We start from the raw sequence: 17,511 nt of genomic DNA, 5'->3' as shown, positions 1-17,511 counted from the left end.
TACAGGGTAATGACAGGCTGATACTCGGGGTACAGGGTAATGACAGGCTGATATTCGGGGTACAGGGTAATGACAGGCTGATACTCGGGGTACAGGGTAATGACAGGCTGATATTCGGGGTACAGGGTAATGACAGGCTGATATTCGGGGTACAGGATAATGACAGGCTGATATTCGGGGTACAGGGTAATGACAGGCTGATATTCGGGGTACAGGGTAATGACAGGCTGATATTCGGGGTACAGGGTAATGACAGGCTGATATTCGGGGTACAGGGTAATGACAGGCTGATATTCGGGGTACAGGATAATGACAGGCTGATATTCGGGGTACAGGGTAATGACAGGCTGATATTCGGGGTACAGGACATTGGAGGTGTCAGATTTTGTTGATGTGTCACATGACCTATGGTTCCGTTGCTATGACAACTATTCCTTACCTTTCTTACAAAGACCATAACCCATAGCAACCAGCCGCAGACAGTCTTCCATTTTACAATGACTTACAGTGAGCGGTTGTCAGTGGCTTCAGTGTATGGGCAGCCTCTGTACTGGACACATGACACTGTAGCGACCCTTCAGCTCTGTGTACAGGACACTCACCGAAATCACCTCAGAACAGAACTAATGGCGAATTGCCCTCAAGAAACATGGCCGCCGCGATGTACCTCGCTGGTCACGTGGCAATGTTCTACTTCCTGTTTAAACCAACGACTATTGCGGGAGACGAGTGACGTCACGAGATAAGGCGGAGCTAACAGCTGTCTATCAAGTGTCTGTACGTGTTGTGATTGGTCAGCGGACCTCGGAGAGGGCGGGAGCTTCCGGCGGCTGGTTGTTGGGCCCGGGATGGCTTCCTGTGTGTGCTAGGAACGAGTGAGATCTCCCGGTACCGGCCTGAAGCGGGAGCGCCCCGCGAGGTCCTAGTGCCGGCTTATACAGCCCACACATACGTTACGCTGTGATACCCGTCCAGTCTATTGGTCCTAGGGCTGCCCCATCCTTCCCACAGACCCCCCTATATCCTGGGGTACCCCCTAGAGTCTGGGGTACCCCATTGTGTCTGCAGAGTGGATCCTGCAGGGGCCCCAGTACAGATGTGAGTGGGGCCCCCCATTGTTCTCCTCTTATCGCTGTATCTCAGCCTCTCAATGTCTAGTGATCTGCTGAGTAGGACTCGCTGCCCCCCAAAACTGTGAGCGCCCCCTATATATAGCGGACAGAAGAGGGGCAGGTGCCCCCGATACACCCGACACACCCAAATGGAGCAGAAACCCAAGAGCAAGCTGCTGCTGTCTACCAGCCTGGACGCCAAAGACGAGCTGGAGGAGGTAACTGGGGGGGACTGGGGGCGGAGCCTTGTGATAGAGGGGGGGACCAGGGGCGGAGCCGTGTGATAGAGGGGGGGACCGGGGGCGGAGCTGTGTGATAGAGGGGGGACCGGGGGCGGAACTGTGTGATAGAGGGGGGGCCGGGGGCGGAGCTGTGTGATAGAGGGGGGACTGCGGGCGGAGCCGTGTGATAGAGGGGGGACCGGGGGCGGAGCCGTGTGATAGAGGGGGGACCAGGGGCGGAGCCGTGTGATAGAGGGGGGGACCGGGGGCGGAGCCGTGTGATAGAGGGGGGACCGGGGGCGGAGCCGTGTGATAGAGGGGGGACCGGGGGCGGAGCTGTGTGATAGAGGGGTAACCGGGGGCGGAGCAGTGTGATAGAGGGGGGACCGGGGGCGGAGCTGTGTGATAGAGGGGTAATCGGGGGCGGAGCCGTGTGATAGAGGGGGGACCGGGGGCGGAGCTGTGTGATAGAGGGGGGACCGGGGGCGGAGCTGTGTGATAGAGGGGGGACCGGGGGCGGAGCTGTGTGATAGAGGGGGGATCGGGGGCGGAGCTGTGTGATAGAGGGGGGATCGGGGGCGGAGCCGTGTGATAGAGGGGGGACCGGGGGCGGAGCCGTGTGATAGAGGGGGGACTGCGGGCGGAGCCGTGTGATAGAGGGGGGACTGCGGGCGGAGCTGTGTGATAGAGGGGGGACCGGGGGCGGAGCTGTGTGATAGAGGGGGGACCGGGGGCGGAGCTGTGTGATAGAGGGGGGACCGGGGGCGGAGCTGTGTGATAGAGGGGGGACCGGGGGCGGAGCCGTGTGATAGAGGGGGGACCGGGGGCGGAGCTGTGTGATAGAGGGGTAACTGGGGGTGGAGCTGTGTGATAGAGGGGGGGGCGGAGCTGTGTGGGCTGTAGTAGTATACGGTATTATTGGTCTCTCCTGGGCTGTGGTAGTATACGGTATTATCTGTCGCTCCTGGGCTGTAGTAGTATACGGTATTATCAGTCAGTCCTGGGCTGTAGTGGTATACGGTATTATCTGTCTCTCCTGGGCTGTAGTAGTATACGGTATTATCAGTCAGTCCTGGGCTGTAGTGGTATACGGTATTATCTGTCTCTCCTGGGCTGTGGTAGTATACGGTATTATTGGTCGGTCCTGGGCTGTAGTAGTATACGGTATTATTGGTCGGTCCTGGGCTGTAGTAGTATACGGTATTATCGGTCCCTCCTGAGTTGTAGTAGTATACGGTATTATCGGTCTCTCCTGGGCTGTAGAGGTATACGGTATTATCGGTCTCTCCTGGGCTGTAGTAGTATATGGTATTATTGGTCGGTCCTGGGCTGTGGTAGTATACGGTATTATCGGTCCCTCCTGAGCTGTAGTAGTATACGGTATTATCGGTCTCTCCTGGGCTGTAGTAGTATACGGTATTATCGGTCTCTCCTGGGCTGTGGTAGTATACGGTATTATCGGTCTCTCCTGGGCTGTGGTAGTATACGGTATTATCGGTCCCTCCTGGGCTGTAGTAGTATACGGTATTATCTGTCTCTCCTGGGCTGTAGTAGTATACGGTATTATCTGTCGCTCCTGGGCTGTAGTAGTATACGGTATTATCTGTCGCTCCTGGGCTGTAGTAGTATACGGTATTATCGGTCTCTCCTGGGCTGTAGAGGTATACGGTATTATCGGTCTCTCCTGGGCTGTAGTAGTATATGGTATTATTGGTCGGTCCTGGGCTGTGGTAGTATACGGTATTATCGGTCTCTCCTGGGCTGTGGTAGTATACGGTATTATTGGTCTCTCCTGGGCTGTAGTAGTATACGGTATTATCGGTCTCTCCTGGGCTGTGGTAGTATACGGTATTATTGGTCGGTCCTGGGCTGTAGTAGTATACGGTATTATTGGTCGGTCCTGGGCTGTAGCAGTATACGGTATTATCGGTCCCTCCTGAGCTGTAGTAGTATACGGTATTATCGGTCTCTCCTGGGCTGTAGTAGTATACAGTATTATCGGTCTCTCCTGGGCTGTGGTAGTATACGGTATTATCGGTCTCTCCTGGGCTGTAGAGGTATACGGTATTATCGGTCTCTCCTGGGCTGTAGTAGTATATGGTATTATTGGTCGGTCCTGGGCTGTGGTAGTATACGGTATTATCGGTCTCTCCTGGGCTGTAGGAGTATACGGTATTATCGGTCTCTCCTGGGCTGTGGTAGTATACGGTATTATTGGTCTCTCCTGGGCTGTAGTAGTATACGGTATTATCGGTCCCTCCTGAGCTGTAGTAGTATACGGTATTATCGGTCCCTCCTGAGCTGTAGTAGTATACGGTATTATCGGTCTCTCCTGGGCTGTAGAGGTATACGGTATTATCGGTCTCTCCTGGGCTGTAGTAGTATACGGTATTATCGGTCTCTCCTGGGCTGTAGAGGTATACGGTATTATCGGTCTCTCCTGGGCTGTAGTAGTATATGGTATTATTGGTCGGTCCTGGGCTGTGGTAGTATACGGTATTATCGGTCTCTCCTGGGCTGTAGTAGTATACTGTATTATCGGTCTCTCCTGGGCTGTGGTAGTATACGGTATTATCGGTCCCTCCTGGGCTGTAGTAGTATACGGTATTATTGGTCTCTCCTGGGCTGTAGGAGTATACGGTATTATTGGTCTCTCCTGGGCTGTGGTAGTATACGGTATTATCGGTCTCTCCTGGGCTGTAGTAGTATACGGTATTATCGGTCTCTCCTGGGCTGTGGTAGTATACGGTATTATCGGTCCCTCCTGGGCTGTAGTAGTATACGGTATTATTGGTCTCTCCTGGGCTGTAGGAGTATACGGTATTATTGGTCTCTCCTGGGCTGTGGTAGTATACGGTATTATCGGTCTCTCCTGGGCTGTAGTAGTATACGGTATTATCGGTCTCTCCTGGGCTGTGGTAGTATACGGTATTATCGGTCTCTCCTGGGCTGTGGTAGTATACGGTATTATCGGTCTCTCCTGGGCTGTAGTAGTATATGGTATTATTGGTCGGTCCTGGGCTGTAGGAGTATACGGTATTATCGGTCCCTCCTGAGCTGTAGTAGTATACGGTATTATCGGTCTCTCCTGGGCTGTGGTAGTATACGGTATTATCGGTCCCTCCTGAGCTGTAGTAGTATACGGTATTATCGGTCCCTCCTGGGCTGTAGTAGTATACGGTATTATTGGTCTCTCCTGGGCTGTAGGAGTATACGGTATTATTGGTCTCTCCTGGGCTGTAGTAGTATACGGTATTATTGGTCTCTCCTGGGCTGTAGTAGTATACGGTATTATTGGTCTCTCCTGGGCTGTAGGAGTATACGGTATTATCGGTCCCTCCTGGGCTGTAGTAGTATACGGTATTATCGGTCCCTCCTGGGCTGTAGTAGTATACGGTATTATTGGTCTCTCCTGGGCTGTAGTAGTATACGGTATTATCGGTCCCTCCTGAGCTGTAGTAGTATACGGTATTATCGGTCTCTCCTGGGCTGTGGTAGTATACGGTATTATCGGTCCCTCCTGGGCTGTAGTAGTATACGGTATTATTGGTCTCTCCTGGGCTGTAGGAGTATACGGTATTATTGGTCTCTCCTGGGCTGTGGTAGTATACGGTATTATCGGTCTCTCCTGGGCTGTAGTAGTATACGGTATTATCGGTCTCTCCTGGGCTGTGGTAGTATACGGTATTATCGGTCTCTCCTGGGCTGTGGTAGTATACGGTATTATCGGTCTCTCCTGGGCTGTAGTAGTATATGGTATTATTGGTCGGTCCTGGGCTGTAGGAGTATACGGTATTATCGGTCCCTCCTGAGCTGTAGTAGTATACGGTATTATCGGTCTCTCCTGGGCTGTGGTAGTATACGGTATTATCGGTCCCTCCTGAGCTGTAGTAGTATACGGTATTATCGGTCCCTCCTGGGCTGTAGTAGTATACGGTATTATTGGTCTCTCCTGGGCTGTAGGAGTATACGGTATTATTGGTCTCTCCTGGGCTGTAGGAGTATACGGTATTATTGGTCTCTCCTGGGCTGTAGTAGTATACGGTATTATTGGTCTCTCCTGGGCTGTAGGAGTATACGGTATTATCGGTCCCTCCTGGGCTGTAGTAGTATACGGTATTATTGGTCTCTCCTGGGCTGTAGGAGTATACGGTATTATTGCTCAGCTGTATTGTTGTCTTTATCACTTGTATACGTGTTGTTTTGTACCCGGCAGGGAGAGGGTTACAGCCGCCAGTGTGCCGCGCGCTCACGTAATTGTGGGGCCCTCACACACATCAGCGAGTCTCTTTGTAGCTCGCTCGGGGCCCGCAGGACCTGCTCGCCTTGGATACAGCTCAAAGGGAATGTGTAATTCTGGATTTCTCAGCGTTCCGTCACCGTAGAGCGTGCTCGCACCGTTCTCTCCTCTCGGCACATAATGAGGGGCCTTTGATGCACTAACCCAGATTTATATAACCCCTTCATCCTTGGCAGCCGCCCGCCCGTTGTCAGGAGATGCCACTTAGCTGCCGTCTCCTCCAGTTTCCTCATTATTGGCAGTGATGATAATTAATAACACTCGCCGCATTAGTCGTCTGACAGGTGATGTGTGCATGGCCGATCCAGCGCCCCCTAGTGCCCACTGTCTGGTGGGGGGCAGACACAAGGGGAAGGCAGGATATTAGCACCCCAGCATTCATTACAAGGGGAGATGGAGGGGTCTAGAGGAGGGTACAGGAGACGGGTCTAGAAGAGGTAGAGGAGATGGGTCTGGACCCGGGACAAGGGAGATGGGGGGGTCTAGAAGAGGTAGAGGAGACGGGTCTGGACCCGGGACAAGGTTGATCTAGAGGAGATGGGTCTGGAGGGGGGGACAAGGGAGATAGAGGGGTCTAGAAGAGGTAGAGGAGACGGGTCTAGAGGGGGGACAAGGGAGATGGGGGTCTAGAAGTGGTAGAGGAGACGGGTCTGGACCCGGGACAAGGGAGATCTAGAGGAGATGGGTCTGGAGGGGGGGGACAAGGGAGATAGAGGGGTCTAGAAGAGGTAGAGGAGACGGGTCTAGAGGGGGGACAAGGGAGATGGGGGTCTAGAAGAGGTAGAGGAGACGGGTCTGGACCCGGGACAAGGTTGATCTAGAGATGATGGGTCTAGAGGGGGGACAAGGGAGATAGAGGGGTCTAGAAGAGGGTAGAGGAGAGGGGCCCTGGTCTGGATTGGAGGACAGAAGAGATGGAGGGGTCTGGGTTATGGGTTTGGTGGGGGAGGGGGGGTCTACTACATAAGATTGGGTGATGGGTCTGGAGTCCTAACCTTATTGCTCAGTAATATTGGGGGCCCTTCTGACTGCTCTGTATAGAGATCCCCTCTAGTCTCCGGTCTCAGCAGTCAGGGACACGAGGAGTTAATGTGTGACACGTGTGTTGCGTCCTCCGCTGCGTGACCTGATTTTCTCGCGCTCCGTGTTGGTGACAAAATCTGAAAGACAAAGTGACTGAGCGTATAGTATAGTATGTGCGATAATGGAGGGCGACGCGGGGTGTACAGATACTGCCCCATATATATATAAGACCCTGTGCACCGAAATATATATACACTGATGACTCTGTCCTCCTATATATATATATATATACCCCTCATCTGTCTTGTGTATTGCAGAGGCTGGAGCGCTGCGTTGCGCTGGTGACTTCCATGACAAATGGCGTTTCGGAGAGAGAAGCCAATGACGCGCTGAACGCTTATGTAAGTTCCTGTCTGTTCTCCCTGCACCGCTATTGCTCCCTGTTATCAGCCCCCAGCAGCAGCCGCGCAGCCTGTGACTTCTATCTATGTACAGCGGAGGGTTTGTTACAGCGCAGCAGTCTGGAGGCTGCACATTGTACATTGTAGCAGCCCCTCAGCTATATGAAGGATTGGATTCCATAAATCCCCTGTACACTGCTGGGCAGACATGACGGTCACATGACCTGAGGCGCTGTCTATCCCTGCTCCGGTGGAGCTCACAGTCTAATCCCCCCCCCAGCAGGGGCTGGAGACCCTCATTCTGGAGCCGCGGCCCATAGACGGCCTGTGTACCAAGACGGATTATAGTTCTTCCCGCTGCTGCCCCCGCTCGCACAGCGCCTGCCGCTCCCCATCCGGATCACTTCCTTCAGTCTGTCTATTATACTGCGTCTTATCTGTCTCCTCCAGGTCTGCAAGGGAGCCAGTCAGCATGAAGAGGTGTGCCTGGGGCTGTTCACACTGGTGCTGTCTGAGCCGGCGCAGGCACAGAAGGTAAGTGACAGCCAAGATGGCCGACAAGGTCACCTGGTACCTGTGCTAGATCTGATCATGGGGGTTACAGGTGATGGTCTTTATAGCTGGGGCAGATGATGGGGGTTACACGTGATGGTCTCTATAGCTGGGGCAGATGATGGGGTTGCACGTGATGGTCTCTATAGCTGGGGCAGATGATGGGGGTTACACGTGAGGGTCTCTATAGCTGGGGCAGATGATGGGGTTGCACGTGATGGTCTCTATAGCTGGGGCAGATGATGGGGGTCACTCGTGAGGGTCTCTATAGCTGGGGCAGATGATGGGGGTCACTCGTGAGGGTCTCTATAGCTGGGGCAGATAATGGGGGTTACACGTGATGGTCTCTATAGCTGGGGCAGATGATGGGGGTTACACGTGAGGGTCTCTATAGCTGGGGCAGGTGATAGGGGTTACACGTGAGGGTCTCTATAGCTGGGGCAGATGATGGGGGTTACACGTGAGGGTCTCTATAGCTGGGGCAGATGATGGGGGTTACACGTGAGGGTCTCTATAGCTGGGGCAGATGATGGGGGTTACAGGTGAGGGTCTCTATAGCTGGGGCAGATGATGGGGGTTACAGGTGATGGTCTCTATAGCTGGGGCAGATGATGGGGGTTACACGTGAGGGTCTCTATAGCTGGGGCAGATGATGGGGGTTACACGTGAGGGTCTCTATAGCTGGGGCAGGTGATGAGGGTTACACGTGAGGGTCTCTATAGCTGGGGCAGATGATGGGGGGTTACACGTGAGGGTCTCTATAGCTGGGGCAGATGATGGGGGTTACAGGTGAGGGTCTCTATAGCTGGGGCAGATGATGGGGGTTACACGTGAGGGTCTCTATAGCTGGGGCAGATGATGGGGGTTACAGGTGAGGGTCTCTATAGCTGGGGCAGATGATGGGGGTTACACGTGAGGGTCTCTATAGCTGGGGCAGATGATGGGGGTTACACGTGAGGGTCTCTATAGCTGGGGCAGATGATGGGGGTTACAGGTGATGGTCTCTATAGCTGGGGCAGATGATGGAGGTTACACATGAGGGTCTCTATAGCTGGGGCAGATGATGGGGGGGTTACACGTGAGGGTCTCTATAGCTGGGGCAGATGATAGGGGTTACACGTGAGGGTCTCTATAGCTGGGGCAGATGATGGGGGTTACACGTGATGGTCTCTATAGCTGGGGCAGATGATGGGGGTTACACGTGAGGGTCTCTATAGCTGGGGCAGATGATGGGGGTTACACGTGAGGGTCTCTATAGCTGGGGCAGATGATGGGGGTTACAGGTGATGGTCTCTATAGCTGGGGCAGATGATGAGGGTTACACGTGATGGTCCCTATAGCTGGGGCAGATGATGGGGGTTACACGTGAGGGTCTCTATTGCTGGGGCAGATGATGGGGGTTACAGGTGATGGTCTCTATAGCTGGGGCAGATGATGGGGGTCACTCGTGAGGGTCTCTATAGCTGGGGCAGATGATGGGGGTCACTCGTGAGGGTCTCTATAGCTGGGGCAGATAATGGGGGTTACACGTGATGGTCTCTATAGCTGGGGCAGATGATGGGGGTTACACGTGATGGTCTCTATAGCTGGGGCAGATGATGGGGGTTACACGTGAGGGTCTCTATAGCTGGGGCAGATGATGGGGGTTACACGTGAGGGTCTCTATAGCTGGGGCAGATGATGGGGGTTACAGGTGATGGTCTCTATAGCTGGGGCAGATGATGAGGGTTACACGTGAGGGTCTCTATAGCTGGGGCAGATGATGGGGGTTACAGGTGATGGTCTCTATAGCTGGGGCAGATGATGAGGGTTACACGTGATGGTCCCTATAGCTGGGGCAGATGATGGGGGTTACACGTGAGGGTCTCTATTGCTGGGGCAGATGATGGGGGTTACAGGTGATGGTCTCTATAGCTGGGGCAGATGATGGGGGTTACACGTGATGGTCTCTATAGCTGGGGCAGATGATGGGGGTTACAGGTGATGGTCTCTATAGCTGGGGCAGATGATGGGGGTTACACGTGAGGTTCTCTATAGCTGGGGCAGATGATGGGGGTTACACGTGATGGTCCCTATAGCTGGGGCAGATGATGGGGGTTACAGGTGATGGTCTCTATAGCTGGGGCAGATGATGGGGGTCACTCGTGAGGGTCTCTATAGCTGGGGCAGATAATGGGGGTTACACGTGATGGTCTCTATAGCTGGGGCAGATGATGGGGGTTACAGGTGAGGGTCTCTATAGCTGGGGCAGATGATGGGGGTTACACGTGAGGGTCTCTATAGCTGGGGCAGATGATGGGGGTTACAGGTGATGGTCTCTATAGCTGGGGCAGATGATGAGGGTTACACGTGATGGTCCCTATAGCTGGGGCAGATGATGGGGGTTACACGTGAGGGTCTCTATTGCCGGGGCAGATGATGGGGGTTACAGGTGATGGTCTCTATAGCTGGGGCAGATGATGGGGGTTACACGTGAGGGTCTCTATAGCTGGGGCAGATGATGGGGGTTACAGGTGATGGTCTCTATAGCTGGGGCAGATGATGGGGGTTACACGTGAGGTTCTCTATAGCTGGGGCAGATGATGGGGGTTACACGTGAGGTTCTCTATAGCTGGGGCAGATGATGGGGGTTACACATGATGGTCTCTATAGCTGGGGCAGATGATGAGGGTTACACGTGAGGGTCTCTATAGCTGGGGCAGATGATGAGGGTTACACGTGATGGTCCCTATAGCTGGGGCAGATGATGGGGGTTACACGTGAGGGTCTCTATTGCTAGGGCAGATGATGGGGGTTACACGTGATGGTCTCTATAGCTGGGGCAGATGATGGGGGTTACACGTGAGGGTCTCTATAGCTGGGGCAGATGATGGGGGTTACAGGTGATGGTCTCTATAGCTGGGGCAGATGATGGGGGTTACATGTGATGGTCTCTATAGCTGGGGCAGATGATGGAGATTACACATGAGGGTCTATAGCTGGGGCAGATGATGGGGGTTACAGGTGATGGTCTCTATAGCTGGGGCAGATGATGGGGGTTACAGGTGAGGGTCTCTATAGCTGGGGCAGATGATGGGGGTTACACATGATGGTTTCTATAGCTGGGGCAGATGATGGGGGTTACAGGTGAGGGTCTCTATAGCTGGGGCAGATGATGGGGGTTACACATGATGGTCTCTATAGCTGGGGCAGATGATGGGGGTTACACGTGAGGGTCTCTATAGCTGGGGCAGATGATGGGGGTTACACGTGAGGGTCTCTATAGCTGGGGCAGATGATGGGGGTTACACGTGAGGGGTCTCTATAGCTGGGGCAGATGATGGGGGTTACACGTGAGGGGTCTCTATAGCTGGGGCAGATGATGAGGGTTACACATGAGGGTCTCTATAGCTATAGACTCCATGTTAACCCCTTCCGTGCTGCAGCAGCTTGCCCACCCCTAGCTTTTTGTGTTTTTGCATTCCTCGCGCGGTGGACAGGGGAGGCGCCCTCCTCCGATATTTCGGGAAACGTTAAGCAAACACTTTCGCCCTGGGAGAGGGCGCGACCCCTGGCCATGCCTTTGTTTTCCTTCTGTGATGTTGGCATATTTGTAGGGTAATTTTAGTCACGGATGGGAGGGAAGCCAGCGAGCCAAGGAGTCGGGGCCCAGCAGCACAGAGGACTTCAGGAATGGGAGGTTACAGGCTGTGCTGGAGGGAGTTGGGTTCACAGCAGCACAGAGGACTTCAGGAGTGGGAGGGTTACAGGCTGTGATGGAGGGAGGTGGGTTCACAGCAGCACAGAGGACTTCAGGAGTGGGAGGGTTACAGGCTGTGCTGGAGGGAGTTGGGTTCACAGCAGCACAGAGGACTTCAGGAGTGGGAGGGTTACAGGCTGTGATGGAGGGAGCTGGGTTCACAGCAGCACAGAGGACGTCAGTAGGCAGATTGCATACTCCAGTCTTTAATAAAATGCTGTCCGATTTGCAGCCTGGGGGAGGGGGGAGGTTCAGGCCCCTGGGGCTCCCTATACGTACATATATCCTGCAGACAGGCGAGGGTTCAGCCCCCGTGTAGCGCTGTACCCGGTTATTACCAGGAGGGGTTACTGAGCCCCCCGCGCCTGCCCGGAGCCTTTCATGTTACTAATTGCTTTCTGCAGACGGCCCTGGTTTCTGATCAGTGATTGAGAGGTGGGCGGCTGCCGCTAACGATTGCTAGGATGATTATTTGGGGCCTGAACCCTCCGGTGGTTTGGGCTCTGGGGGTTTCGTGCAGATCCTTGAGATGTGTGCAGATACCTTAATTGTTATTAGTTTGTCAGAATTCAGAGCGCGCTCAATCTAGAAGTTTACAGCTGGGGCCGAAACCTCTGGTCTGTGTCCTTGAGATGAAACGCTGTTACCTCCCACAACTGCTAATGGGCAACCGGTACAGGGCCCCCAGGAGCCCCCACACAGCTGCATTGCGTAGGGGCTCATCAGCTCCCCAGCACCTTCCTACTGCTTGTCTGCCAGTCTTCACTGTAGTTGTAAGATTCTATTCCTGAATCTGCTACAGCTGTCTCCTTCTCTCTTATTCTGCCATGTCGTTTGATGGCCGGCTCGGTCTGTATTGCAGGATTCTGGGCCGCAGATACTTAGATCTTCCCTCCTCTCTCTGTATCGCTGTCTCTCTTTCCCTCCTTCTGTCTTCTATAACTTGGCCGGCTCGGTCTGTTGGTCTGGGCCGCAAATTAGCTCTTCTCTCTATGTATCTCTCTCTGTGTATCGCTGTCTCTCTCGCGCTGTCTCTTTCCCTCCTGCTGTCTCCTATAACTCTCTCATTAGCTGTCGTCCTCCTTCCTGCCATGTCTTTTGATGGCCGGCTCGGTCTGTGTTGCAGTATTCTGTGTTGCTGCGGATACTTAGATCTTCCCTCCTCTTTCCTCTCTCTCTGTCTCTGTGTATCGCTGTCTCTCTTGCGCTGTCTCTTTCCCTCCTGCTGTCTCCTATAACTCTCTCATTAGCTGTCGTCCTCCTTCCTGCCATGTCTTTTGATGGCCGGCTCGGTCTGTGTTGCAGTATTCTGTGGTGCTGCGGATACTTAGATCTTCCCTCCTCTTTCCTCTCTCTCTGTCTCTGTGTATCGCTGTCTCTTTCCCTCCTTGTGTCTCCTATAACTCTCTCATTAGCTGTCGTCCTCCTGCCATGTCTTTTGATGGCCGGCTCGGTCTGTGTTGCAGTATTCTGTGCCGCAGATACTTAGATCTTCCCTCCTCTTTCCTCTCTCTCTGTCTCTGTGTATCGCTGTCTCTTTCGTGCTGTCTCTTTCCCTCCTGCTGTCTCCTATAACTCTCTCATTAGCTGTCGTCCTCCTTCCTGCCATGTCTTTTGATGCCCGGCTCGGTCTGTGTTGCAGTATTCTGTGCCGCAGATACTTAGATCTTCCCTCCTCTTTCCTCTCTCTCTGTCTCTGTGTATTGCTGTCTCTCTCGCGCTGTCTCTTTCCCTCCTGCTGTCTCCTATAACTCTCTCATTAACCGTCGTCCTCCTTCCTGCCATGTCTTTTGATGGCCGGCTCGGTCTGTGTTGCAGGATTCTGTGCCGCGGATACTTAGATCTTCCCTCCTCTTTCCTCTCTCTCTGTCTCTGTGTATCGCTGTCTCTCTCGCGCTGTCTCTTTCCCTCCTTGTGTCCCCTATAACTCTCTCATTAGCCGTCGTCCTCCTTCCTGCCATGTCTTTTGATGGCCGACTCGGTCTGTGTTGCAGGATTCTGTGCCGCGGATACTTAGATCTTCCCTCCTCTTTCCTCTCTCTCTGTCTCTGTGTATCGCTGTCTCTCTCGCGCTGTCTCTTTCCCTCCTTGTGTCCCCTATAACTCTCTCATTAGCCGTCGTCCTCCTTCCTGCCATGTCTTTTGATGGCCGGCTCGGTCTGTGTTGCAGGATTCTGGGCCGCGGATACTTAGATCTTCCCTCCTCTTTCCTCTCTCTCTGTCTCTGTGTATCGCTGTCTCTCTCGCGCTGTCTCTTTCCCTCCTTGTGTCCCCTATAACTCTCTCATTAGCCGTCGTCCTCCTTCCTGCCATGTCTTTTGATGGCCGGCTCGGTCTGTGTTGCAGGATTCTGGGCCGCGGATACTTAGATCTTCCCTCCTCTTTCCTCTCTCTCTGTCTCTGTGTATCGCTGTCTCTCTCGCGCTGTCTCTTTCCCTCCTGCTGTCCCTTATAACTCTCATTAGCTGTCGTCCTCCTTCCTGCCATGTCTTTTGATGGCTGGCTTGGTCTGTGTTGCAGTATTCTGTGGTGCCGTGGATACTTAGATCTTCCCTCCTCTTTCCTCTCTCTCTGTCTCTGTGTATCGCTGTCTCTCTCGCGCTGTCTCTTTCCCTCCTGCTGTCTCCTATAACTCTCTCATTAGCCGTCGTCCTCCTTCCTGCCATGTCTTTTGATGGCCGGCTCGGTCTGTGCTGGAGGATTCTGGGCCGCAGATAATTAGATCTGGCACTTTGATGCTGGGCTGACACTGAGCGTGGCCCGGAGGTGTCGCTGATTCTGCACCTGCGCCCCCGGCCCCCGTATGAATGTACCCAGGGCGGGTCAGTCTATAAAGCTTGTGCCACTCCCCCGCCGCAGTATTTTGTGTCATCTTTTATTTATCGCCGGTGTAGTGCGGCGCTCTGCGGTCATTAGCACTCCGTCTCCCGGCTGTCGCTACCTCTGCTCACAGGTTTCTCTGTACTCTTTGTACCTGCGCACACTTCGCATCCGCATCGGGGGATCTTATGGTAATTGCGGCACTTGTGACAGAATGGAAGATGACGGCGGCGGCGGCTGAATCTACAGAAAACCGGAAGAAAAGGGAATTTTATACTGTAAAATTCTCAAAGGGAAAAGTGTAGAGAAGAGGCGGGGCGGGGGCCACATACCATGTCAGAAGGGGCCACGTACCATGTCAGAAGGGGCCACGTACCATGTCAGGGTACTGAAGGGGCCACGTACCATGTCATAAGGGGCCACATACCATGTCAGAAGGGGCCACATACCATGTCAGGGTACAGAAGGGGCCACATACCATGTCAGAAGGGGCCACGTACCATGTCAGAAGGGGCCACGTACCATGTCAGGGTACTGAAGGGGCCACGTACCATGTCATAAGGGGCCACATACCATGTCAGAAGGGGCCACATACCATGTCAGGGTACAGAAGGGGCCACATACCATGTTAGAAGGGGCCACATACCATGTCAGAAGGGGCCACATACCATGTCAGAAGGGGCCACATACCATGTCAGGGTACAGAAGGGGCCACATACCATGTCAGAAGGGGCCACATACAATGTCAGAAGGGGCCACATACCATGTCAGAAGGGGCCACATACCATGTCAGGGTACAGAAGGGGCCACATACCATGTCAGAAGGGGCCACATACCATTTCAGAAGGGGCCACATACCATTTCAGAAGGGGCCACATACCATGTCAAGGTACTGAATGGGTCACATACCATGTCTGGGTACTGAAGGGGCCCCAACATGCCCTCTGACCAATAAGTGGAGGGGGTGGGGTCACACTCCAGTATTCCAGCTTTGCTAGGATGTCTACGCTGGGTCGGTGGTCGGTCTGTGAGGTGGGTGGTCTGTGTTACGTTTTGTCTGGTCTCCTCACCTACCTGATGACTGTCTCCTTGACCCCTCCCTCTCTCCGTAGTGTTACCGCGACCTGGCCCTTGTCAGCCGAGATGGGATGAACATCGTACTCAACAAAATCAACCAGCTCCTAATGGAGAAATACCTGAAGCTGCAGGACACCTGCCGGACACAGGTAGGGGGTGATGGCCATAGCGGCGGCTCATCTGTGTGCTGGTGTAGGGTGGTGGTCCGGTCTGGGGTCGGGCACCTATATAGAAGAAGGTAAAGCACTCAAGCCAAGTGTAAGATGCAGCAGCTCAGAGACGGGTCTGAGGAGGTGGCAGGGTGAGGGGAGTGGATGTGGGAATAGACAGGAGGGCGGCCATGATGGATTTGGAGCAGGTCATGGTAGATGGTTGACCTCTGCTGACCCATGTCGTACGGTGGGGCACTATATACGTGTTCTATACAATTTGATATGGACATGATACTGCAGCCACACATGGCCAAACCCCCCATTGTTGCTGATAATCGAGTGACCATTGGGGTTTCGGCCGTACGGTTGTCCGTATGGTTATGGCAGGGGACTCTTCCCAGCCACGTGTGACGGCCATGTCTGCAAGAGAGGCCGCCGTTCCTGACCTTGTCTCGTTTCAGCTGGTGTGGCTGGTGAGGGAGCTGGTGAAGAGCGGCGTCCTGGGAGCTGACGGAGTGTGCATGACCTTCATGAAGCAGATCGCGGGTGAGTTTACGGCCATTTGCAGGAGGGCTGTATCACACGTATCGGGGTGGGGAGGAGGGCACTGATGGCCACCGGGGGATGTTGTTACCGGAAAATACTATTTCTCTTTTTCTTTCTCCTCGTATCCTAGGGGGCGACATATCTGCTAAAAATATCTGGCTGGCGGAGAGTGTCCTGGATATTCTAATGGAGCAGAGGTAAGTGGCCCCCAAAGCCTTGTTATCGTCTTATAGCCGGGCCCAGGAGGCTTTTGTGGCATCCGGGCTCACCGACCTCCCCCCCCCGTCCCCCCGCGGCAGAAACCCTCAGATAAACACTTGTGTTAGATACGACCCCTGCAGGAGGTATCACACCAATCTGTCTTATATTACCTGTCATGGGCGGCTGACAGCAAGTCCGGGCCTGACAACCGCCACTCCATGACACTGGTTACCATACAAACGCTGACTTTAACAGCGACCGCTGATGTCGCCCATATAATCCCGCAGTACAACATTTCTGGTAGATGTACCCCATCCTATCGCAGCAGTGGGCAGGGAGCAGGTGGCGAGCAGGTTATGTGAGGACGAGCAGATGTCGCCAATGTCCTCAACACATCTGTCTGCAGTCACATGAAGGAGCAACTCCGAATATATAAGAATATTGCAGGGAAATTATATCAGCGTGAAGAGGGGGGTGGATATTAGTGTTAGGAGGGGACGGATATTAAGGTTAGGAGGAGGCCGAATATTAGTGTTAAGGTGGATATAGGATAGTGGTGTTAGGAGGAGCCGGATATTAAGGTTAGGAGGAGGCCAGATATTAGTGTTAAGGTGGATATAGGATAGTGGTGTTAGGAGGGGCCGGATATTAAGGTGAGGAGGAGGCCGAATATTAGTGTTAAGGTGGATATAGGATAGTGGTGTTAGGAGGGGCCGGATATTAAGGTTAGGAGGAGGCCAGATATTAGTGTTAAGGTGGATATAGGTTATTAGAGTTAGGAGGGGACGGATATTAAGGTTAGGAGGAGGCCGAATATTAGTGTTGGCATTAAGGTGGATATAGGATAGTGGTGTTAGGAGGGGCTGGATATTAAGGTTAGGAGGAGGCCGAATAATAGTGTTAAGGTGGATATAGGATAGTAGTGTTAGGAGGGGTGGGATATTAAGGTTAGGAGGAGGCCGAATAATAGTGTTAAGGTGGATATAGGATAGTACTGTTAGGAGGGGACGCATATTAAGGTTAGGAGGAGGCCGAATATTAGTGTTAGCATTAAGGTGGATATAGGATAGTGGTGTTAGGAGGGGACAGATATTAAGGTTAGGAGAAGGCCAGATATTAGTGTTAGCGTTAAAGGGGTATTCCCACGTCGTATACTCACCAGTCTTCACTGCTGTAAAATCTTTCTTCCTGGTTTCTTGCATCATTTGGTGGGGGGTTTCACATGCAACCTGCCGTTTAGCTCCACCCCCAAATTAGCATGTAGCTCCGCCCACCGCATAGCGTGATCCTATGGGGCGGCTGAAGGGCCTGTGATGTCATCGAAGGTCCTTAAACACCATATGCACAATATTGGACTATGAAGTAGA

At 53.4% G+C, this 17,511-nt stretch overlaps 1 protein-coding gene across 1 annotated transcript in view; it reads left to right on the top strand.

Annotated features, from left to right (window-relative positions):
- The first annotated feature begins 823 nt into the window (after window positions 1-823).
- The window catches only part of INTS3 (integrator complex subunit 3), a 45,232-nt gene continuing 28,544 nt past the window's right edge, over window positions 824-17,511 (top strand). Inside the window, exons 1-6 of the mRNA XM_075261209.1 lie at window positions 824-1,330; window positions 6,974-7,057; window positions 7,508-7,591; window positions 15,281-15,394; window positions 15,859-15,943; window positions 16,074-16,140. Of these exons, the coding sequence (XP_075117310.1) occupies window positions 1,262-1,330; window positions 6,974-7,057; window positions 7,508-7,591; window positions 15,281-15,394; window positions 15,859-15,943; window positions 16,074-16,140 (503 nt within the window). The 5' untranslated portion in view covers window positions 824-1,261. The remainder of the gene's footprint in view (window positions 1,331-6,973; window positions 7,058-7,507; window positions 7,592-15,280; window positions 15,395-15,858; window positions 15,944-16,073; window positions 16,141-17,511) is intronic.

This window comes from Leptodactylus fuscus, assembly GCF_031893055.1.
Source record: "Leptodactylus fuscus isolate aLepFus1 chromosome 7 unlocalized genomic scaffold, aLepFus1.hap2 SUPER_7_unloc_1, whole genome shotgun sequence".
Taxonomy (NCBI): domain Eukaryota; kingdom Metazoa; phylum Chordata; class Amphibia; order Anura; family Leptodactylidae; genus Leptodactylus; species Leptodactylus fuscus.
The sequence above is the reverse complement of the archived record's forward strand: the minus strand, read 5'-3'. Positions and strand labels throughout refer to the sequence as shown.